Source organism: Microcaecilia unicolor, chromosome 4, assembly GCF_901765095.1.
Source record: "Microcaecilia unicolor chromosome 4, aMicUni1.1, whole genome shotgun sequence".
In the NCBI taxonomy this organism is placed as follows: domain Eukaryota; kingdom Metazoa; phylum Chordata; class Amphibia; order Gymnophiona; family Siphonopidae; genus Microcaecilia; species Microcaecilia unicolor.
The window spans coordinates 152,817,371-152,841,787 of record NC_044034.1 but is presented as its reverse complement, the minus strand read 5'-3'; the positions used below and the strand labels follow the sequence as shown (position 1 = coordinate 152,841,787).

General features: G+C 44.4%; 1 protein-coding gene across 3 annotated transcripts in view; it reads left to right on the top strand.

Annotated features, from left to right (window-relative positions):
• Positions 1-24,417, top strand: part of LOC115468775 (golgin subfamily B member 1-like) — a 133,054-nt gene that overhangs the window by 53,518 nt on the left and 55,119 nt on the right. For all 3 annotated transcript variants that reach the window (XM_030200754.1, XM_030200751.1, XM_030200753.1), the window contains exons 12-14: positions 16,117-16,231; positions 21,676-21,767; positions 22,366-22,517. In XM_030200754.1, coding sequence (XP_030056614.1) covers positions 16,117-16,231; positions 21,676-21,767; positions 22,366-22,517 — 359 coding nt within the window. The remainder of the gene's footprint in view (positions 1-16,116; positions 16,232-21,675; positions 21,768-22,365; positions 22,518-24,417) is intronic.

Genomic DNA, 24,417 nt, shown 5'->3' with positions numbered 1-24,417 from the left:
ATAAACGCCCATCCCCCGCTGCTCGCCTCCGCCATCTTGGCCGGCCACGCGGCTCGGACGGCTTCTTCTTGGGCCGCCCTTGAGGTGGGAGACATTAATGCCATGAACGCCCTTAATTTGGGCGACGGCACAAAAGCGGCTAAAGTTAAGCGCCGTTCTTCCCGCGCGGCTCCTTCGCGGAGTGTCGCGCCGGACGCCATCTTGGATGCGCAGCATGTCTCTCCCCCGCTCTTGCGAGCGCCGGTTGAGGGTGCGTCTAGGGCTGTAGCCCAGGCTGCGGAAGTGCACAGTCTGGGGGGGTTTCTCCCCCGAGTTTGTTTTGCTGCTGCATCAGGCCTTCCTTATGCAAAACGCTGCCCCTGCTCCCTCGTCTGGTAAAGAGGTTGAGGCCCCCGGAGGTAAACGCCCTCAGGTTGATTCCCAGGCCTTGGAGGACTTTGTCTCCTCCGATGTAGATAAGGGCAGCGTATCTGAGTTCGCCCAATGGTCCTTTGCGGATTCCTTGGAGGAGACGGATCCCCGCTTGGATGGAGCGGATGATCCCTCTGCAGCGCGACTCTTTCGCTCAGAGGATTTGCCCAACCTGTTGGTGCAGGCCATGGGCATTTTGAAGATTTCCTCTCCGGAGGACGTCTCTCCCTCAGCTCCTGTTGGCTCTGCCATTATGCTGGGGACGAAGCGCCCGCCTAGAACCTTTCACGTGCATGATGCCATGCACACCTTAATTTCGGCTCAATGGGGTGTCCCGGAAGCGAGCCTTAAAGTGGCTAGGGCTATGTCCCGCCTCTATCCTTTGCCTGAAAGTGAACGTGAGGCCTATCTGTGGCCTACCGTGGATTCTTTAATCACTGCGGTGACTAAGAAAACGGCGTTGCCGGTGGAAGGTGGCACGGCCCTAAAGGACGCCCAAGACAGAAGATTGGAGGCAGCCTTAAGGTCGTCCTTTGAGGCGGCTGCTTTAAGTTTGCAGGCCTCAGTTTGCGGCTCCTATGTGGCCAGGGCGTGCCTGACTATGGTGCAGCGGGCTTCCCCCTCGGATCATTCCTTGAGGGCTGATTGGCCGGCCCTGGAATCGGGCTTAGCCTATTTGGCAGACTTGCTGTATGATGTCTTGAGGGCCTCAGCTAAAGGCATGGCTCAGACAATCTCTGCGCGGCGATGGCTTTGGCTGAAACATTGGTCTGCTGACCACGCCTCTAAATCCCGCCTGGCTAGATTGCCTTTTAAAGGCAAGCTGCTCTTTGGGGTCGAGCTGGACAAAATCGTGACCGATCTCGGCACGTCTAAGGGCAAGAAGTTACCAGAGGTCAGGGCTCGGGCTAGCACTCGACCCGGTACCTCCAGAGGACGGTTTCAGGAAGCCCGTCGGTACCGCCCGGGCAGGTCGGGCTCCTCTGCCCCCTCTTCCTTCAAGAGGAACTTCTCCCCCAAGCAGCATTCCTTTCGCAGAGACCGCCGTCCCGGAGGTGCTCCCTCCGGTCCTCCCCCAGGGTCTCGTACCCAATGACGGGGCCTTGGTCCACGCCCCAGTGCAGATTGGAGGACGGCTGTCCTCGTTTCTGGGCGAGTGGACCACAATAACTTCAGACGCTTGGGTGCTGGAAGTCATCAGAGACGGCTACAAGCTAGAGTTCTGCCGACCCTTAAGAGACGGGTTTGTACTCTCTCCCTGCAAGTCTCTGGTCAAAGCTGTGGCAGTGCAGCAGACCTTGGACAATCTGATCCGCCTGGGTGCGGTCGTTCCGGTGCCAAAAAATCAGCTTGGCAAGGGGCGTTACTCCATTTACTTTGTGGTACCAAAGAAAGGAGGTTCTGTACGGCCTATCCTCGACCTCAAAGGGGTCAATCGGGCCTTGAAAGTTCGGCACTTTCGCATGGAGACTCTCCGCTCTGTTATAGTGGCAGTGAAGGCAGGGGAGTACCTGGCATCCTTGGACATCAAGGAAGCATACTTGCATATTCCCATCTGGCCTCCTCATCAACGCTTTCTGCGTTTTGCAGTCCTGGGCCGACACTTCCAGTTCAGAGCCCTCCCGTTCGGGTTGGCTACTGCTCCGCGGACCTTCTCCAAAGTAATGGTGGTCATCGTGGCCTTCCTGAGGAAGGAAGGAGTACAAGTCCATCCTTATCTGGACGACTGGTTGATCCGAGCCCCCTCTTATGCAGAGTGCGGCAAAGCTGTGAACCGGGTGGTTGCTCTTTTGAGCTCCCTAGGGTGGATCATCAACTGGGAGAAAAGCCAGCTGCGCCCAACTCAGTCCCTGGAGTATCTGGGAGTTCGATTCGACACCCAAGTGGGCAGAGTGTTCCTGCCAGACAATCGGATTGTCAAGCTTCAGGCTCAGGTGGAACAGTTCCTAGTAGCCTCTCCTCTTCGGGCTTGGGACTATGTGCAGCTGTTGGGCTCTATGACGGCCACGATGGAAGTAGTGCCCTGGGCCAGGGCTCATATGAGACCACTACAACACTCTCTGTTGCAGCGCTGGACTCCGATGTCGGAGGATTATGCTGTGCACCTTCCCTTGGACCCAGCAGTGCGCAAGGCGCTGAGCTGGTGGACGCAGACAGACAAGTTGTCTGCAGGAATGCCTCTGGTGACCCCGGAGTGGATTGTCATCACGACGGACGCCTCTTTGTCGGGCTGGGGAGCCCACTGCTTGGGAAGGACAGCGCAGGGGCTCTGGTCTCCTGCAGAGGCAAAGTGGTCTATCAACCTCCTGGAACTCAGAGCCATTCGGTTGGCGCTTTTGGAGTTCATCCCGGTACTGGCGTTGAAGCCTGTACGGGTCCTGTCGGACAATGCCACGGCTGTGGCCTATGTCAACCGCCAGGGAGGTACCAAGAGCGCCCCTCTAGCCAAGGAGGCCATGAATCTATGCCAGTGGGCGGAAGCGAACCTGGAACAGCTGTCAGCGGCCCACATTGCCGGAGTCATGAATGTCAAGGCGGACTTTCTCAGTCGCTATACCTTGGAGCCCGGAGAGTGGCAGCTATCTGCTCAGGCGTTCTTGGATATCACGAAGCGCTGGGGCCAGCCGAGCCTAGATCTGATGGCGTCATCGGCCAATTGCCAAGTGCCGCGCTTTTTCAGCAGAGGACGGGACCCTCGATCCCTGGGAGTAGATGCTCTTCTCCAACAGTGGCCGACACAAGAGCTTCTCTATGTGTTCCCGCCCTGGCCCATGTTGGGCAGGGTGCTAGACCGGGTGGCAAAGCATCCGGGCCGGATAATCCTGGTGGGTCCGGATTGGCCCAGACGTCCCTGGTATGCGGACTTGATCAGGCTCTCAATCGACGATCCTCTGCGGCTGCCAGTGGAGCAGGGCCTGTTACATCAGGGTCCCGTGGTGATGGAGGATCCCTCCCCCTTTGGTCTTGCGGCCTGGCTATTGAGCGGCAGCGTCTGAGGAAGAAGGGCTTCTCAGACAAGGTCATCGCCACTATGCTGAGAGCGAGGAAGCGCTCTACTTCTACGGCTTACGCCAGGGTTTGGCGTACCTTTGCAGCGTGATGTGAAGCAGGCTCATTTTCTCCATTCACTGCTCCAATTTCTTCAGTGTTGGCATTCCTGCAAGAAGGTCTGGAGAAAGGCCTGTCGCTCAGTTCCCTTAAAGTCCAGGTAGCGGCCCTGGCTTGCTTCAGGGGCCGCCTGAAGGGTGCTTCCCTGGCTTCGCAGCCAGATGTGGTGCGTTTTCTCAAGGGAGTTAATCACCTGCGCCCTCCTCTGCACTCAGTGGTGCCTGCGTGGAATCTCAACCTGGTGCTAAGAGCATTACAGAAGCCGCCTTTTGAACCCTTGTCGAGGGCATCTCTGAAAGACCTGACGTTGAAAGCAGTCTTTTTGGTGGCTATCACTTCAGCCAGAAGAGTTTCCGAGCTCCAGGCGCTCTCATGTAGAGAGCCTTTTCTGCAGTTCACTGAGGCAGGAGTGACTATTCGCACAGTGCCTTCCTTCCTGGCCAAGATTGTTTCTCGCTTCCATGTGAATCAGCAGCTCTGTCTCCCTTCCTTTCGTAGGGAGGACTACCCAGAGGAATACTCTGCTCTTAAATATCTGGATGTGAGACGAGTCATCATCAGATACTTGGAAGTGACCAATGATTTCCGGAAATCGGATCATCTGTTTGTCCTGTTTGCAGGTCCTCGTAAGGGTCTGCAGGCTGCGAAGCCTACAGTGGCAAGATGGGTCAAGGAAGCCATTGCAGCGGCTTATGTGGCCGCCGGGAAGGTGCCGCCTATCCAGCTGAAGGCTCACTCCACTAGAGCTCAGGCGGCCTCGATGGCGGAGGCCGAGTCCGTCTCCTTGGAAGAGATATGCAAGGCGGCAACTTGGGCATCGGCCCATACATTCTCCAAGCATTACCGCTTGACTGTGGCGGCACGGGCGGAGGCCCGGTTTGGATCTTCAGTGTTGAGGTCAGGGATTTCAATGTCCCGCCCTGGGTGAGTACTGCTTCGGTACATCCCACCAGTCTATGGATTGATCAGCATGATGATATGGAAGGTAAAATTATGTATCATACCTGATAATTTTCTTTCCATTAATCATAGCTGATCAATCCATAGCCCCTCCCAGATATCTGTACTGTTTATATTCTGGTTGAATTTTTAGGTTCAAGTTTAGTTCTCAGTTACTTCAGGAGGACTTCGTGTTCAAGTTTTTTCACTTGGATTCTTCAAGAGTTGAGACGAGTTTGTGTTACAGTGAGCTGCTGCATTCCTCTCCCCTCCGTTTTACGGGGCTGGATTGAGACTTAAATTCTGCCGGCACTCCCTCCCGCTTCGTGCGGCTGTAGGGCAGCTTTGTACCCCTCCCGCTTCGGCGGTGGTAGGGTCAGTCAGCTCCTCCCGCGGTTGCGGTTGCAGGATAAGCCAGATCCCCCCGCATCGGCGGGGTGGTGTCCCTCCCCCGCTCCGCGGGGATGAGCTGGACGGATTCCCCTCCCCCACTTGTGTGGGGATGAGCTGGGTTAATTCCCCTCCCCCGTTTCGGCGGTGGTGAGCTGGGCAGAGTGTCCCTTTGTGGGTGTAATTCTCTAAATGCTGAGTCCTGCGGATGGAGCTTTGATATCGACATACTGAGGAGTTTCCGGCAGCACATGACCACATATAGGGAGGCAAAAGTTTGCTCTCTATCTCCACCTGCTGGTAGATGGACACAACCCACCAGTCTATGGATTGATCAGCTATGATTAATGGAAAGAAAATTATCAGGTATGATACATAATTTTACCTTATTCAACCCTGACGCTGACACTCCCACTTCCCACATCTGTTGAAAAAACTCATGAATACAGGAACCCAACCGGTTCCCCAGAGAGGACCCATTGAGGCTGGACATGTAATGTTTGACTTGTGCATATGCAAATCTATTGCCCTATGTGGGGCCTACCCGAATTTGTAAAGTTTCAAATGGCAACAGCTTCCCTTCTTCTGTGAGCTTTTGTTCTAGAAGTACTATTCCCTTTTGTTCCCAAAGCCTAAAGATAGGACCATCTAAACCCGGCTCGAAAGCCCCGTTTCCCCTAATTGATAGCTGGTCTGAGATTGATACGTTGCCCCCCAATTTGCTCACCAACACCTTCCACGCTTCCCTCGGAGGTCCCAACAAAATACTCTCCTTCAAATGGTCAGATGTTAGACTCTTCCTTCAATGTAGCAGGGAATAAAAATTATAGGGTTCATAGAACGTGCTTTCCAACGCCACTGGCGTGTAAACTTGTGTCTGGCCAAACCAGTCACTCAAATGACGCATTAAACATGCTTGATTGTATAATTTTAGATCGGGCAGCCCTATCTCTCCCTTTTTCCGTGACCCCAAAATATTAGCCAGTCTAATCCTGGGCTTTTTACCCACCCAACAAAATCTTCTCAACATGCTATGTAACAAATTTAAATCTTTTTGCAGAGGAATGTGGTAGCTGTGTTAGTCCACTCTTAAGGTTATCAATAGAAATCAAACAAAATAAAACATGGAAAAGAAAATAAGATGATACCTTTTTTATTGGACATAACTTAATACATTTCTTGATTAGCTTTCAAAGGTTGCCCTTCTTCCTCAGATCGGAAAAAAATTTATTTTTCCGATCTGAGGAAGAAGGGCAACCTTTGAAAGCTAATCAAGAAATGTATTAAGTTATGTCCAATAAAAAAGGTATCATCTTATTTTCTTTTCCATGTTTTATTTTGTTTGATTTCTATTGATAATCTTTTTGCAGTATGCGCAAGGGTAGGCTCTGAAGGACATACAGCCAACGAGGAAATTGGACCATTTGTACAAGGTTTATTCTCCCAAGCAACGATAACGGCAGGGCCCTCCAACAATCCAGCTGCCCCCAAGTGGCCTCCATGAGGACTGAGATATTACTTTGATACAAGGAACATACTTCCATTGCTAAACGAATCCCCAAATATATAAATGAATTATCTGCCCAACGTAATGGAAAATCTAAGTTCCACAACTGCTTAACTTGCAGTGAGGATGGCAAAGCCTCCAACTTATCCAAATTGAGGCAAAACACGGTATAATCGCCATATTCCCGAAATGTCTCCAATAACACCTCAAGGGATTCCCGTGGTGTACCAAGATGGACTAACAAGTCGTCAGTAAAAGCTGCCACCTAGAAACAGTGAGGACCAATCTGAATACCTTTTAATGTCAGGATTTGCCATAATCTCCCTTATAAGGGGGTCCAATGTTAACACAAAAAGAGGTGAGAAAGGGCATCCCTGTCTAGTCCCCCGAAGCACTGGGAAGGGCCGAGATTACCTCCCATTGACCAACTCTTTAGCGCGGGGTGCTGAATATAGCGCCCTGATGACCGAAACAAAGCGACCCCCAAACCCATATGCCTTTAGGGTGGCAAATAAAAATTCCCACTTTACTCGGTCAAAGGTCTTCTCGGCATCAAAACTAATAAGTATGGATTGGAACCCCCTTCGCTCCCTATATTCCAGCATGGTCAGTATTGTACACAGATTCTTTGCCACCAAATGTCTCCCCACAAATCCCACCCGAGACTCATGAAGAATACCCAGTAAGACCCGAGCTACTCGATTCGCCATTATCTTTGCCAACACCTTGACTTCAAAATTTAATAGGGAAATGGGACGATATGATGCCGTGCCGGTTGGGTCCTGGCTTAGGTAACACTATAATTTGAGCTAAATCCAGGGATTTGGGCAAGGCTTCCTCATCTACAATTTTATTAAACATTTTAGTTAAAGGAGGAACCACCACCTCTCCCATAAGCTTATAAAACTCAGCTCTAAAGCCGTCTACTCCTGGAGCCTTTAACAGGGGACTACGCTCTATTGTCATTGCTACTTCCTCCTCAGTTATTGGAGCGTTCAATTGGTCTCTCTCTGCTTGCCCTATGGAAGGCAGTGCGATATTATCCAAATACAATGCCCCCGGGAGACCTTCATCCAGGGGAGCCGCAAATAAACCTCGATAATAATCCTGAAAAATCTCACAAATCCCCTCATCCGAATGGAACCCTACGTCCTCTAGTATCTTGAATTGTATGAATTTTGCGAGGGCCCTCTGTAGGCCGAATCAACCTTTCCAACAACTGTCCTGCTTTGTTACCATGTCTATAAAGCATATACCGGTAAACTGCTGCGATTTATGGGCCCTCTGATGAAGAAGCGTGTTCAACTCCGTTTGGTATTCTAACAGAGTCCTCCGATGATCCCCTGTCGGTGAGATCCCATAACACTGCCTAGCTCTACGTAGCAGCCCTCCCAGCCTTAAGATTTCTCTGTCACGGGCCTTACGTTTATAATAGGAATAACTTATTATTTCTCCTCTTAGAACCACTTTTGCTGCATCCCAGTACAATACAGGGTGAGCCTCTTGCTCTACATTCATAGTATTATAGGTTTCCCAACACTTCAACATCCTCTCCCGAAACATAGGGTGCTTATATAACTCAATGGGGAACTGCCAATGCCTGCCTCGTGGCCCAATATGCCCTAAATCCCAATCCATCCACACCCAGGCATGATCCGATATAGCATAGGGTCCTATATCCGATTTCTGCACTCTGCTAAACTCCCCCCTGGTTACCAGCAAATAGTCGATTTGTGCCTGGGTAGAATGCGCTTGATATAAATGAGTATAATCCCTATCCGATGAGTGCAGCTCCCTCCAAATATCAACAAGGTCCAACAACTGACTTAACTGGATTAAACTTTTGTTAGCATAATAACCAGACAAAGGTCCCGATGTTGACTTATCCATACCAGGGTCCCACACTGCATTAAAGTCTCCCCCCACCACCAAGGGATCACACTCATGAGAAGTCAGTGCTTTAGTCACACGTTTGTAGAATTTGTTATCATATTGGTTCAGGGCGTAAATGTTACATATGTAAACTGTATGTTTGTTGATGACTGCTTTAACCAAAATAAAATGTCCTCCAGGATGTGCCTCTATGGTCCGGACCTCTTCAGCCATCCCCTTTTTAAACAAAATGGCCACCCCCCTTTCTTCCCCTGTGCTGCCGCTGCCACACAGTCTCCCACCCACCATGTTTTTAACTTAGCATGCTCCATCGCATTGAGATGTGTCTCCTGTAACAGGGCCACGTCCACTTTATGCCTGTGCATATGTTGTAATATTTTAGATCTTTTAATTGGTGAATGTATCCCCCCACATTCCAAGTTACCAATTTTACCATGTTGTACTGGTAAGGATCGCTTTCAACTTAAGTTCTGGTATAGTATTCAGTGGTGAGAGACGGCCCATTCTCCATCCCCCACCCAACATCTTTGCCAATCTAATCCATCTCTCCTTATCTTGCCAGTACTTCACCCTTAACCTCCAAATCCCAAATATTTCCTGAAGCCTAAGCCCCATTTCCCGTTCCCCCCATAGGAACAATCACTTCAAACGCCTCACCACCAACCCCTGTTACATACTTTATAAAACAAAACTAATTGCAACTTGCAGAAGCAAACAACAGTCAACAACAAAAAAAAACCAAACCCTAAAAACATCCATACGCACCCCCTCACATCCAACAACCGGAGCTTTCCCAAGCTTAATCCTGCGTCCTCCGTGATTCAATAACCAACAAATTAGGGGCCTTAAAAAAAAAAAAATCCAAAGCCTGTATTCAGTACTTCCCTCCATCCATATTATCCCTTCGTAATTGTATTATATTAAATGGCCCCATGAAATCCTTCTTCCTTGTCAGATCATCTAGGTATTCCTTCAGGTCATCCTTGATGGTTCCCCCTTCCACTTGTGCAAGAAATTTGTGCACTTCCTCCACCGAGGTATATGATTGAGTCGAACCCCCATGTGTAAGTTTGAGAGTGACCGGGTATATCAATGCAAATTTAATGTTGAGGGCAAACAACTTCGAGCAAATGGGGGAGAAAGCTCTGCGCTGCGCCGCCACCCCTGTGGAGTAGTCTTCCACTGCTGCTGTTCGAGTCTGGAAGGCCACACAGTCTTTTGAAAGTTCTTCCATTTTAGGCGTGCAAGCACTCCAATTTAGTATCTATAGGAGCTAATCGCCTATCCATTAGATCTTCCAGGACTACAGTCATTTCTGAGGTAATCTCCACAATCCACGTTGAGGAAATTGTAGGGGCAGCTGGGCTCGAAGGCGCCGCCATTTTGTCCTCCACCGTTTTGCCTCAGTTTTTTTCCTTATGCTCCGCTCTCGCCGCCATAGTCTTGTCGCCAAACCAAATCAACTGCTGTAAAACTGGTCCGGCTCTCACCAGGTAGCAAAATCTAGGGTTGGTAATGATTTAGTGCGCTGCAAAGGTCGCGGGAGTTGCTTGGAGGCCCGGAGAGACTGAAACTAGCGTCTTCCCCCGAGCATAGCATCATGTGATCCTCCGGGCCATTGCTTTTAAAGAAAAAATCCAGTATTGTTCCCTATAGTTAAGCAATTTTTTCTATCTTACCACCCTCCCACCCCACAGAGATATATGGTCAGTGATCCTCCATCGGATATCAGCTATTTGATGATTCAGTTTGGTCATCAAATAGCTGATATCCGATGGAGGATCATTAAGGGAGTACTTAAGCCCACCCAGACCAATGGTTTGGCTTAAATATAATGCCAATGTGGTGGTAGCAACTTTCTACTACAGATTGTGAAAATAAGTGATATTGTAGGGAGCTGGGTGTTTTGTTATTGATAAGTAATTGTGTTGTCACACTTAAAGGAGTGACAAGAATAACTAATAAAGATAAACCACTTATCTGTTGAAATTCCTTTTTTTTTTTTTTTTCTTTGCAGATAATTAGTACATTTGTAGCCATGGAGATCTGCTACTCTGTACTAGACTGCAATTCAGAAAAACAAAATAAACCATGAGAACATCTGTTACTGTGTTATGTTTAATTTATGCTAACAGAGCATTTTTCTGTCTTCCTCCCCCCACTCATTTTATTTTTAAAATTATTTATTTGCTTATTTCACACAACAGTGCTTAAGATAGTCTGTCCAAATGTGATTGGTGGTCTAAGCAGTAGTGACAAATGAAAATGTTGGGAGACAACCAAATTGCTGTCTCAGACCTTCTAAATATGATGGGGATGAGTGTTACTCACAAGGCTCATCCTTGCTAGCTCATAGCAAAATGATATTCATTCTGATATCCATGCCAATGTGATTCTTTCACTATCGGGTTTCCTGGCTTATTCAGATGATATAACACAAAAGGCTGTAAAGTTTTCCTAAGATGTCTTTTGTTCTTTCTGTATAGATTTGGAGTGCTTGTATACAATCCAAGGTGTGCCCTGTTTATTTCTGGTCATTTTTTGAGAGTTGGGAAAGAAAGAAGATAGTACGATTGATTGGTTAATGTGAAAAAGCAAAGCTACTTTAGATAGAAACTTTGGATGTATTATAAGAGTAATTTATTTTGTCCAAGCTGTGTGTGGGGTGGTTTATCTACTAGCATTTGTAACTTACTGACTTGCCTTGCTGGCTAGCAGGAAGCATGTTTTCCAGGAGATGCATTTACGGACTGCTGTCTTCATAGGCTCAAAAGGGTCTTGCGTCAGTTGATGTAGCACCAAGCTAAGGTCCCAAATTGAAATTGGTGGTTTTAGAGGTGGGCGAATATATTATTGAGTCTCTTCATAAAGCGAACAATCAATGGGTGTAATGAAATTCAGGATTTGTCTGCTTGATTGGGGAAGGCTGAAATAGAACTGAGATGTAGTTAAACAGAGTTTGTTTTTAATCCAGAGTTGAATAATGTATTAGATGTTGAAGGAGTACAGAAACTGTGCAAGTGAATTGATTGTTTTGGTTTTGGCACTATATAGAAAATATTTTGTCATTTGAAGTTATAAAATTGTTTTATGTAGGGTCTTCTGTAGGTCATTAAAACCTGTTTGGGCAAATGGCTCAGTTAACAGATGTCAACATCCATACCATGAGTTGAAGAGCTTGCATGTTACATAGTAACATAGTAGCTGACGGCAGAAAAAGACCTGCACGGTCCATCCAGTCTGCCCAACAAGATAACTCATATTTGCTGCTTTTTGTGTATACCCTACTTTGATTTGTACCTGTACTCTTCAGAGCACAGACCGTATAAGTCTGCCCAGCACTATCCCCGCCTCCCAACCACCAGCCCCTCCTCCCAACCACCGTCTCTGGCACAGACCGTACAAGTCTGTCCAGCACTATCCCCGCCTCCCAACCACCAGTCCCGCTTCCCACCACCGGCTCTGGCACAGACCGTATAAGTCTGCCCAGCACTATCCCCACCTCCCAACCACCAGCCCCGCTGTGGTGGAGTAGATGACCCTTGTTCTATGCAATTAGGTCTGACTGATGAGGGAAGGTATATGGTTTCTTTGTTGCTAGTTGGATAAGATACGAGTACCAGATTTGGTCCACTCTTCTCTTCCTCCAGTGGGAGAACGACTTAAGGAGTTTTGGGAGGTGTGGGCCAAAATCATGTCATATCAGTATGTTCTGGATTTTCTTACAGAAGGTTACAAGTTGGAGTTCTCCCGTCCAGTTATTCCTCTCTTCTTGAAGTCTCCTTGTCAAAAGGGATTCAAGGCAGTCAAGGTTCAGGCCAGTGTAGGTTCGTTGCTGGTGCTGCAAGCCATTGTTCCAGTTCCCCAGGCTAAACAAGGACAAAACAGATACTCCATTTACTTTATTGTCCCAAAGAGGAAGGCACCTTTCGTCCAATGTTTGATCTCAAAGGTCTAAACCGCTGCCTCCCAAGTGTCCCATTGTCACATCAAAACAATAAGAGCAATCATAGCCTCTGTTCAAACAGGAGAATTTCTCACCGCCCTTGATCTCAAGGAGGAGTACTTATGGCTGCTGCATCAGAGGTTTCTACGTTTTGCGGTGCTGGGCTGTCACTTTTAGTTCAGGGCTTTGGCCTTTGGTCTCACCATGGCACCAAGAATGTTTACCAAGGTTGTAGTGGTAGTTGCGTCCTTCCTTTGGTGCCAGGGAATCTGAGTTAATCTCTATCTAGACGATTGGCTCATTCATGTATCGTCATAAGTACATAAGTGTTGCCATACTGGGACAGACCGAAGGTCCATCAAGCCCAGCATCATGTTTCCAAGAGTGGCCAATCCAGTTTACAAGCACCTGTCAAGATTCCAAAACAGTACAATATATTTTATGCTGCTTAGCCTAGAAATAAGCAGTGGATTTCCCCCAAGTCCATCTTAATAATGGCGTATGGACTTTTCCTTTAGGAAGCTATCCAAACCTTTTTTAAACCCACTAAGCTAACTGCTTATACCACATTCTCTGGCAACGAATTCCAGAGTTTAATTACACGTTGAGTGAAGAAATATTTTCTCAGATTTGTTTTAAATTTACTACTTTGTAGCTTCATTGCTTGCTCCCTAGTCCTAGTATTTTTGGAGAGTAAACAAGCTATTCACGTCTACCTGTTCCACTTATTTTATGGACTTCTTTCATATCTCCCCTCAGCTGTTTTTTCTCTCAAGCTGAAGAGCCCATCTGCTTTAGCTTTTCCTCATAGGGAAGTTGTCCCATCCCTGTTATCATTTTCGTTGCCCTTCTCTGTACCTTTTCTAATTCCACTATATCTTTTTTGAGATGCGGTGACCAGAATTGCACATAGTATTCGAGGTGTGGTCGCATCATGGAGCGATACAAAGGCATTATAGTGTTCTTATTTTTCTTTTCCATTCCTTTCCTAATAATACCTAACATTCTTTTTGCTTTCTTAGCCGCCGCTGCTGCTGCACACTTAGCAGAGAGTTTCAACATATCATCAACTATGACACCTAGATCCCTTTCCTGGTCATTGACTTCTAATGTGGAATCTTGCATCACATAACTGTAGTTCGGGTTCCTCTTTCCCACATGCATCACTTTGCACTTGCTCACATTAAACGTCGTCTGCCATTTGGATGCCCAGTCTCTTTTACAGAACGTTTTTTGTAAAATGAGTCTTTTGTAAAATTTGAGTTACACCATACAGTAGTCCTCATGCTTGCTGGTTTCACCTAAAAATAGGTGCGGCAGATATTTAGTGTTTTTTTGCAGGGCTCACATGTTCCACCCAAGTGTACCAGTTAGAGTGGGATATGGGCTGGGTCCCATTCTCTAAAGTCCACTGCATCGACCACTAGGCTTCTCCTGAGACCTGCTTCCTCATCTAATAGGAATGGCCTTTATATCTGAAGCTGTCATAAAGCCAGGTATGTACTGTCTCTGTCACATCTTAGGGAGCTGGGAGAGAGTCAGTGACCACTGAGGGAGTAAAGGTGGTTATGCCTTAATCCCTCCAGTGGTTGTTTAGGACACCTTTTGGTCACTTAGTGGTGATTGAAACAGGTCTAGCCAAAACGTCTTAATTTTGGCCCTAGACATTTTCATTTTCCATTATTGAAGAAAAACGTCTATTTTTTGGTGCCACCTGAGTCCCTCCCAAAACACACCCCCTTGAAATTAGGATGAAGTGTTGAGCAAAACGTCTAAAATCAGGGTGTAAAAAAATCACAACTTGGACGTTTTTGAGAGAAAAACATCCTTCTGCCACCTTATGTTGATTTTTGGATGCTCTTCCAAACCTATGCGTCTGTTTTGCATTTTTCCTGCACAATTTAAGCAATATTTTCACTGCATGTGTGAGAGAAAAATTGTTCATAGTTCCTTTAAGCACATATATTATCAATTCCTAGATTAGTTATTTTATTTATTTGTTTTATTTGTATCCCACATTTTCCCACCTATTTGCAGGCTCAATGTGGCTTACATAATACCGTAGAGGCAATCGCCATTTCTAGTAGTGAAACAAATACAGAGAGTTGTAGTAGACGAATAAGGTTCATGTGTTATAGGCACATTGGGGAATCGTAGAGGGAAAGAGTTGCATAGAGTCTATTACAAGCTTCGGTTTCATTGTGTTGTGAGGTTTAGGCACTTAGGTTGGGTTGGAGGGTATGCCTTTTTGAACAGGTTGGTTTTTAGTGCTTTCTGGAAGTTCAGGTGGTTGTACATGGTTTTCACGACTTTTGGTAATGCGCTCCACATTTGTGTGCTTATGTAGGAGAAGCTGGATGCGTAGGTTGATTTGTATTTGAGTCCTTTGTAGCTTGGGTAGTGGAGGTCTAGGTATGTTCGTGTTGATCTGATTGTGTTTCTTATTGGTAGGTCTATGAGGTCTGACATGTATCCCGGGGTTGCGCCGTAGATGATTTTGTGGACCAAGGTGCAAATTTTGAAAGCGATACATTCTTTGATTGGTAGCCAGTGTAGTTTTTCTCTGAGTGGTTTGGCGCTTTTGAGTTGTGCTTTGCCAAATATAAGCCTGGCTGCTGTATTTTGAGCGGTCTGAAGTTTCTTTATGAGTTTTTCTTTGCATCCCGCATAGATTCCATTGCAGTAATCTGCATGGCTTATTACAATTGATTGTGTAATGCTGCGAAATGTTTCGCTCGGGAAGAAAGGTTTCACGCGTTTTCCACATTTGTTGAACATTTTCTTAGTTGTAGATTTAACTTGGCTCTCAAGTGTAAGGTTTCAGTCGATAGTGACGCCGAGGATTTTCAGGCTGTCTGCAATAGGGAGGGTGTGGTCTGGAGTGTTTATAGTTGTGGGTTTGTACGTGTTGTATTGGGATGAGAGGATGAGGCAGTGTGTTTTATCTGTGTCGAGTTTTACTTGAAATGCGTTTGCCCATGAGTCCATGATGTTTAGACTGAGTTCGATTTCGGTGGTGATTTCTATCAGGTCATTTTTGTATGGCATATATATTGTGACGTCATCTGCATAGATGAATGGGTTGAGGCCATTATTGGATAAGGACTTGGCTAGTGGTGTCATCATTAGGTTGAAGAGGGTTGGTGATAGTGGTGATCCTTGAGGTACTCTGCAGTCGGCTTTCCACGGTGATGAAATGTTTGAGTTTGATTTTACTTGGTATGTTCTGGTGTTTAGGAAACCCTTGATCCAACTAAGTATGTTTCCACCAGTACCAAAGTAGTCTAGGAGTCTTAGTAGTATGTTATGGTTTACCATGTCGAATGCACTGGACATGTCAAATTGAAGGAGGAGTTTGCTTTCACCTGTTGCTAATTCCTGTTTGAATTTGGCCTGGAGTGTAATGAGTACTGTTTCAGTGCTATGGAGGGGGCGAAATCCTGATTGTGATTCATATAAGATTGAGAATTTATGTAATCACCAAGTTGCTTGGTTACCATGCTTTCCATCAGTTTGACTTCTAGCGGGATAGATGCTACTGGGCGGTAGTTGGTGAGTTCGCTTGTCTTTTTTTCTTGGTGTCTTTAGGAATTGGGGTGAGTAGGATGTTGCTATTTTCCTTTGGGAAGAGACCATGTTGGAGTAAGTAGTTTAGGTGGGATGTGAGGTCTGCTATGAAGCGGTCGGGGGCGGATTTTATTAGGTAGCTGGAGCACGTATCCAATTTGCAGTGAGTGATGGAGAACTTATGAGTCGCCTGGGTGAGTGTTTCGGTGGTGAGGGTGCGAAGTTTGACCAGGTTCAGTCCGCTTGGGTTTGGGTCCAGACCGTTGATGAAATTTTCGATATCAGTATTGTCAAGAGGAAGTGTGTTATGGCTCGGTAAACCTGTTCTTTCCTTCTTTTGATGGTTCTTCTGCAGTCATCATCAAAGAATAATCATTCTGACTTAACCAGTCGTGTCATTGAGCTGGAAAATGAAAAAGAAGAGCTTCAATCAAAACTTGAACTATTTTCTGAGCTCAGAAGTCAAAATGGTAAATACTTTATCTACTTTCTGAATGATTACTTGTTTTTGTCTCTTCAGAAGGAACACTCCTTATACATTTTAGTACCCGTAAGCCACATGATGCTAAAACTGTGATATTTTAATTTTGTATCATCCTAAATATATTTTTCTGATATTTTTGTTGTTTTTTTTTTAAATAGATTTTAGAGCCTAATTTTTCTGATCTTTAGTCCATTTTCCAATATACAGTCATGGGCCTTTCTTTAAACAGTTGAGCTTTACCTAGTGCCCTTAATTGATACCATATAAGCATTGTTTGCAGTCACTTTGGCTCATGGTAAACATATAGTCTCTTACCACAGCCCTGAGTCTGTAATTATGGCTTTAGGTGTTTTATTCAGGAGATGGCATGAAGTAAAGGAGTATTTTAATCTGAATGCTTTGTTTAATGCTCTTCTGCAGGTACATAGTGATAAAATGGTTATTTATAATTGAGGGGTGAGCAGTTTGTTTGTTTGTTTGTTTTTTTTTTTGAAGGGGAGGGGGACTGTTAGCTCAAATTCTGCACTGAGTGAGATTTAGGGAAAATTTAGTTAATGTAGATTGGGAATTACAGTGGTGGAAATAAGTATTTGATCCCTTGCTGATTTTGTAAGTTTGCCCACTGACAAAGACATGAGCAGCCCATGATTGAAGGGTAGGTTATTGGTAACAGTGAGAGATAGCACATCACAAATTAAATCCGGAAAATCACATTGTGGAAAGTATATGAATTTATTTGCATTCTGCAGAGGGAAATAAGTATTTGATCCCCCACCAACCAGTAAGAGATCTGGCCCCTACAGACCAGGTAGATGCTCCAAATCAACTCGTTACCTGCATGACAGACAGCTGTCGGCAATGGTCACCTGTATGAAAGACACCTGTCTACAGACTCAGTGAATCAGTCAGACTCTAACCTCTACAAAATGGCCAAGAGCAAGGAGCTGTCTAAGGATGTCAGGGACAAGATCATACACCTGCACAAGGCTGGAATGGGCTACAAAACCATCAGTAAGACACTGGGCGAGAAGGAGACAACTGTTGGTGCCATAGTAAGAAAATGGAAGAAGTACAAAATGACTGTCAATCGACAAAGATCTGGGGCTCCACGCAAAATCTCACCTCGTGGGGTATCCTTGATCATGAGGAAGGTTAGAAATCAGCCTACAACTACAAGGGGGGAACTTGTCAATGATCTCAAGGCAGCTGGGACCACTGTCACCACGAAAACCATTGGTAACACATTACGACATAACGGATTGCAATCCTGCAGTGCCCGCAAGGTCCCCCTGCTCCGGAAGGCACATGTGACGGCCCGTCTGAAGTTTGCCAGTGAACACCTGGATGATGCCGAGAGTGATTGGGAGAAGGTGCTGTGGTCAGATGAGACAAAAATTGAGCTCTTTGGCATGAACTCAACTCGCCGTGTTTGGAGGAAGAGAAATGCTGCCTATGACCCAAAGAACACCGTCCCCACTGTCAAGCATGGAGGTGGAAATGTTATGTTTTGGGGGTGTTTCTCTGCTAAGGGCACAGGACTACTTCACCGCATCAATGGGAGAATGGATGGGGCCATGTACCGTACAATTCTGAGTGACAACCTCCTTCCCTCCGCCAGGGCCTTAAAAATGGGTCGTGGCTGGGTCTTCCAGCACGACAATGACCCAAAACATACAGCCAAGGCAACAAAGGAGTGGCTCAGGAAGAAGCACATTAGGGTCATGGAGTGGCCTAGCCAGTCACCAGACCTTAATCCCATTGAAAACTTATGGAGGGAGCTGAAGCTGCGAGTTGCCAAGCGACAGCCCAGAACTCTTAATGATTTAGAGATGATCTGCAAAGAGGAGTGGACCAAAATTCCTCCTGACATGTGTGCAAACCTCATCATCAACTACAGAAGACGTCTGACCGCTGTGCTTGCCAACAAGGGTTTTGCCACCAAGTATTAGGTCTTGTTTGCCAGAGGGATTAAATACTTATTTCCCTCTGCAGAATGCAAATAAATTCATATACTTTCCACAATGTGATTTTCCGGATTTAATTTGTGATGTGCTATCTCTCACTGTTACCAATAACCTACCCTTCAATTATGGGCTGCTCATGTCTTTGTCAGTGGGCAAACTTACAAAATCAGCAAGGGATCAAATACTTATTTCCACCACTGTACATCTATGACTATTTCTGAAACCACAGCATTTCTTTTTGTCCTAACCACACCAGTCCAGGCAGCAGATATGAGCACTTCCCTATAAAAGGCACTGTGCAGCCACAGCTCACCAGTATTCTCTGTGTCTAGCTGATGATGACGAACATAGTGCAGCTCTGGACTGGGCTTGTGCGACAGCTCCTGAGCACAATTGAATTGCTGTTACCCAGTTTATTTTATTTATGACATTTTTACCCCACATTATCCCAAGAGTGACGGGTTCAGTGTGGCTTACATAACAAATGAATGATACATATTAAAAATTACATAAACAGATTATAAAGTTCAATAAATAATGCTAAAACATTGGCTTTGTAAAATAAATATAGCATATGTGGTGAATTAACCTGACACTTATGACATTTATACCCACATTTTCCCGCACAATTTCGAGTTCAATGTGGTTAACAAGCTAAAAAGAAGTCATTACAAAATATGAAATAAAATTCATAAACTCACACTTAACAATAAGGAAAGAACCATAAATACATACAATTCAATAATATAAAGGGGTCCTTTTACCAAGCAGTGGGAAAAAGGGCCCTGTGCTAGTGGTGGGGGCTATTTTTCCCACGCGCCAGGGCCCTTTTTACCGCAGTGGGTAAAAGAAAAACCCCAGACACACATGGCTATGTGGTAGGAGAACCCTTACCACATGACCATGCAATGGGGAGCCCTTACCATCACCCGTTGAGATGGCAGTAAGGGCTCCTGTGCTAACCTGTACATAGCAATGACTGATTAATGCCGGGTTACTGTCACGTAAACCATTTCCAGGGATTTTCTTTTTCCCCTGGAAATGGCGTGCGCTCGGGCAGGACTATTGCCTGCGTTGGACTTGCCACCAGTCTGTAAAAGGGCCTCAAAACGTACTGCAGAGAATGGAGGTGGACAGACTAGGCACCAGGATCAATTGACAGAAATCTTTTGAAAAGGAAATATTTAAAAAACTTACGAAAGCCCAAGTAATCACGTTGGCATCTTATATTTTTTGTTAAGGAATTCCATCACTTAGTACCTTGGTACAAAAAAGTAGCTGAATAGATATATAAACTATTTTCTTACAGGTAAGAAAAAGAAGACAGTCTTACACCAAAGGTTGAAATGTGCAAAGGCAAATTAATTAGGGGCAACATATAGTCAGGGGCAATATCATGCAGTTGAGCTCAGAAGGAGGAATTTGGGGTTTCTGAACCTTGGGGGATGCCTGGAGGAGTCTAAGTCCCTCCCTTGTCAGACCAACTTGATATCTTGGGGTTGATTAGTCTCCCGTTTTCTTCATTAAAAAAAATATTTAAAAGAAACAAAGTATTTTTATTTCTTATTGAAGGAGTAAATGTTAATGGTCCCAGTTTTAAAGGCTGCTGAGGTAGTATTTTAACAGGAGGGAGCTCCTGAATTGTCTTTCCCCCTGCCCTCCCCGGCTGTGTATTCACACCAGGAGCGGTTCATTGTTAATTAGTTCACTTTTAAAATGTATTGTTGGGAACATCACGAGGTCTCTTTGCAGTCAGAAGTTTTGATCTTCTGACACGTTGAGGAGAGCTGTGGGTGATGTCAGACCCAGGGTTTGCCTGTGCAAGTGTTCCCACTTAATTGCTTTTTCGTCAGGGGCATCACTGCCTGCTGTCCTTGCAGAACTGTCCTTTCATTCTCTTGGGCTGGATGGCCACAGGCACAAGGGACCGAATGTGGCATTTCAAAGAGAGGGGCCATACACAGAATTATGGCAGCTGATTGAGGCTCCAACTGAATCTGTTAAGCACTGTTCATATTGCTTGGCCATTTGCAGCAGTTCCTTGGAGTAGTGCAGTGCCTGCTGAGGGAACTCTGCTGTCCATTGACAGCAATCCAGTTCACTTCCAGATAGCTCTGGATGGAGTAGTTTGAAAAGACATTCTTTTTTCCACTCCCATGGAGGGCAAATCTGCAGGGTTATCTCAGAAAATTACAGGAGAGATGGTCATTTCAGAACATCAGTCAGCTGAAATGTAGGGAATAGTGTCCTTGTTGTTCTTGGCCCTGGAGGAGGGGTTTCTCACTCAAATTCTTCCAGTCCATGCTAGAGATGGGGATGGATTCTAGAAAATAGCAGCAAACCCAGTTTGTCCTCTTTCTCTAGAAAGCCTTTCTTACTCAGCAAGTCTTTCTTACTCAGCAAGTTGCAGGGGGGAGCCTGAGGACTTCATGGCTTGGGGAATGGTCTGAGCTTTTAGATTCTCCAGCTCAGGCTAAATGGCCAAGGACGGATGCATTGCAAGACACTGAAGTTTTTTCTGTTGCTTCTGGGAAAGTTGATGCAAGCCACTGTGGTTCAGAGAGGGGTCCTTTCTTGTTGGATCTTTTGCAGGAGAGAGAGCTTTCAGTTACAGAAGGAGATGACCTTCTGGCTGTTCCAGAGAGAAGAGCGTGTTGGGGTGATCTTGCAGGCATAGGAAGTTTTGAGTATTTCAGAACCTGCAGTGCAGGAGTTGGGTACCAATGGAGACCTATCCTCATAAGCCCACTAAAGCATTTTACAGGCCAATGTGCAAGCAAGAGAAGCAGCTGCATTCAGAGCTGGAGTCTTGGCAGTGGGAATATCGTCTTCCCACCGAATATAAGAATTGCTTTGCTATATCCCATAGATTCTGGACTGCTTGGATTAGAACAAAGGAAGGACAAATTTCGTCTTTGTTGCCAATTTTCTTTCTTGAATCTAAGCAGACCAGTCCAGAAATCCACTCAGTAGTTGGAGAGAGGGTATTGTTTTTACCCAGTATATCCTGCAGGGAGGAGCTGGTGGCTGTTGAGTTTTCTTGATGGATCAAATTTCTAATTGGGACTCCTGAATTCTCTTCTCCAAATTTTTAGTATGAAGAAAATTAGCTTGGTTAGTCCACATGTGCTTTCTTACAGAAATATTGGTGAGCTGTGTCTGCATGGTGCCTCTTTTAGGAAGGAATTCATAAGTCTTTGTCTCCATCTGCTGGCTAAAGGGCATAACCTATATGTTCTGGACTGGTCTGGTTGGGCTCAAGGAAAGAAAATTAACAGATAAGAATGAAAAAGGAAAAATTTAAGCGTTTTTCTGTAGTTCAACAAGGAACTTACCTGACATAATTTTCCATTATATATCCGGGCACCATGCTTTCAGATCATCCTGTTGCAGTTTATACTTTTAAACACTAAAACTATTTCTAGTTTGAAAAAAAATGCTTTGCTAATTCAATTTGCTTTTGCAGAAGAACTGCTGGCTAAACTGGAGATCTATGAAGAGCAACAACGAAAATTACAGGCAGATCTTGAGCAAGTTACAAAGAGGGCAGCCTCACAGGTTTCTTCCTGCTTGGTTTTCATTAGATAGCTATTACTAGGGACATGCACACACAAAGTTTTGATTCATTCTGAATTTTTCAGACTTTCTGATTTTCAATCTGTTTCACACTTTCATTTTTAATAAAAATAAAACACATTTTAATGCATATTTAGAACTTTTTAACATGTGCAAATCAATTATACCTACATTAATACATAGGATTTGATTTATTAAATTTTCAGAAGCTGAGAAGCTGTAGCAAAGTGGTTTATGAAAAACAATTATAAACTGATTTTGTATACACTGAATTTAAGGCACACTAGCAAATGCACATCCTTACCAGGTATAATTGGTTGTTCTGGACATTCTTCCCAAGGTTAGCATTTTTGATTAATGAATCCTACTGCTAAATTGTGACTAAGTTCTGATCTGCTTAGCGTAGATTAGTTCTTACATCTGAAAGTAAAAAGTACATTTAATGATTAATTTATATCCATCTTCCAGTCTAGTCTTACATTTTAATTTGAACTTTTTTAACCTAGGTAATTGTTAGGGCTTTCATTTCATATCTTGTTTTTTATATTGGTAAACTCCTGTTTTGATTTGTGTTCCATAGACAAGCGAATCTGGTAGTGTGGATGAGTTACAGAATCGTCTTCTGGAATGGCAGGAGATGGTACCGGAGTCAGAGGATGCACATGACCAAGTCAGAGAGGAAAAATTGGCCATAGCTCTGAGAATGGCACAGATTGAAGAAGAAAGAGAAGGTCAGCTGATACACTTGATTTTAATAAAAGCAATAATTATATTGTTGAGGACAAGTTTAGGCGGTGTACATGATTTAAAATAAAATAAAAGAAGTAAAGGAACTCCAGTAATAAGATAGGAAAGACAGGAGCATACCAAATGTCATCCAATCAATCCAAAAATAAGTAACAGTAAAACAATGCAACAAAAATATTAATATTACAGCTATGTTTATGTTTGGTTAACTGCCTTTCAGATTCAGTGTTAGGCAGTGTTTACTCCTAATTTTTTTGTTTTCTTCATACAACTCTTATCCTCACTCATATTTGTCATGACTCAGACTGCAAACTACAGCACATTTTTCTTACAGTGACAGTCATCGCTTAAGTGCTACAATATTAATTGCAATAATTTAACCAGTGTAATGGAAAATGATCTTGGCTACTATTCTTCTAAAATGCATGGCATATTGTCTAAGTGCTGTTTGAAAGTGGCACTTTATGGTACCCTGATTTTCTGTAATGTTAAGGTTTTTTTTTTACATTCGAAGCTGTATCCTGAAATTTTTAATGCTCCACTAGACCTGTTAGGGAGTATCACAAAGGACATACTACTAGAGGCGGAATGAAATTGTTTTGTTTTATTAGAATACATTTTTTTTTGTCCTGTGGATGTGGTGTTACTTGCGTAGTTCCATAATCATGAGAGTTATCCTCTTATTAATTAGGTTATGTCCTTGAGTATAGTTTTCAAATCAAAATAGACACTTTTCTCTTTAATTTTCAGAGCACTATTCTTACTCTCTAACTTATGATGAATATCCAAGTTACAATACTTTTTAAATTGATTCCCTTCAGGGGGAAGATTCTTCTATAAGTAATCTGATTCCAAGCAAAGTTTAATATTTAAAAATTATGATGTCTAATTTTAATTATGCATTTTTATAGGGTGGTTCTGGAAGATGAAATGTTAGGGTAATCATGATTTTTTTAGTTTCCTTATCAAAATGTTGGGAGTAATATGTGCGGGGCAGAAAGTTTGCCTAAGGCACCAAATACTTTTGCACTGGCCCTGATCACTTCATATATCATTCTGTACTATTAGAAATTCCTTCTTACACTAGCAGATGACAACAATTCCAGCAATTGTATATACAAATAGTTCATTTTTATTTTTTGTTGTTTAAAATCTGACGTTGGATTCTTTTCATTGAGATGAATACAAACTGCATTCTGTTCTGCTTTAGAAGGCCGACAAGCAGCAAATTAGCCTAATAGTACACTAGGATATGGGGGCTCCTGTGCATTGCCTCCACTTCCACTAGTTTCCATAACTCTGTAGAATTTGAGACAAGACAAATGCCCTTGATTGCTATAGTACTATACTGGCCATGCCAGATATGGTTCCCTTCCCTGCAACAGTGGTCTCTCCAGGACTTCATTAGCAACTTGCAAATCCAGATCTCATCACGAAAAGGAAAAAAATTAAATTCTTCTTCCAAGTTTCTAAGTTTATTAAATTCTTGATTGACTGCCTTTGAGGGATCTTTCAGAGCGTTTTACATTTAAAATATAAAAAGGTCAAAATGAAAAATAGATTATAAAACATAAAAGAGAAATAGGAATTACAATTAAAGTAGGATAGAAGAGATTAAAGTAATTAGGTTCTTGTTGATGAAGCACCCCCTGCCCGTTTACAATGTGAGATACAAAATGAGGTCAAAGGTTCCAAAATTTAAATGCGTACTGAAATAATAAAGTTTTGAGGGATCCTTTAAACTTTTCTAATGATGGTTTGAGATGTAGCATAGGGGGAAGGGCATTCCAAAGTGATGGACCAACTACACTGAAAATTTTAGAATGGACATGCTCAAAGCAAATATTGTGATAAGAGGAACGGAGAGCTTGTGTAGGAGAGTAAG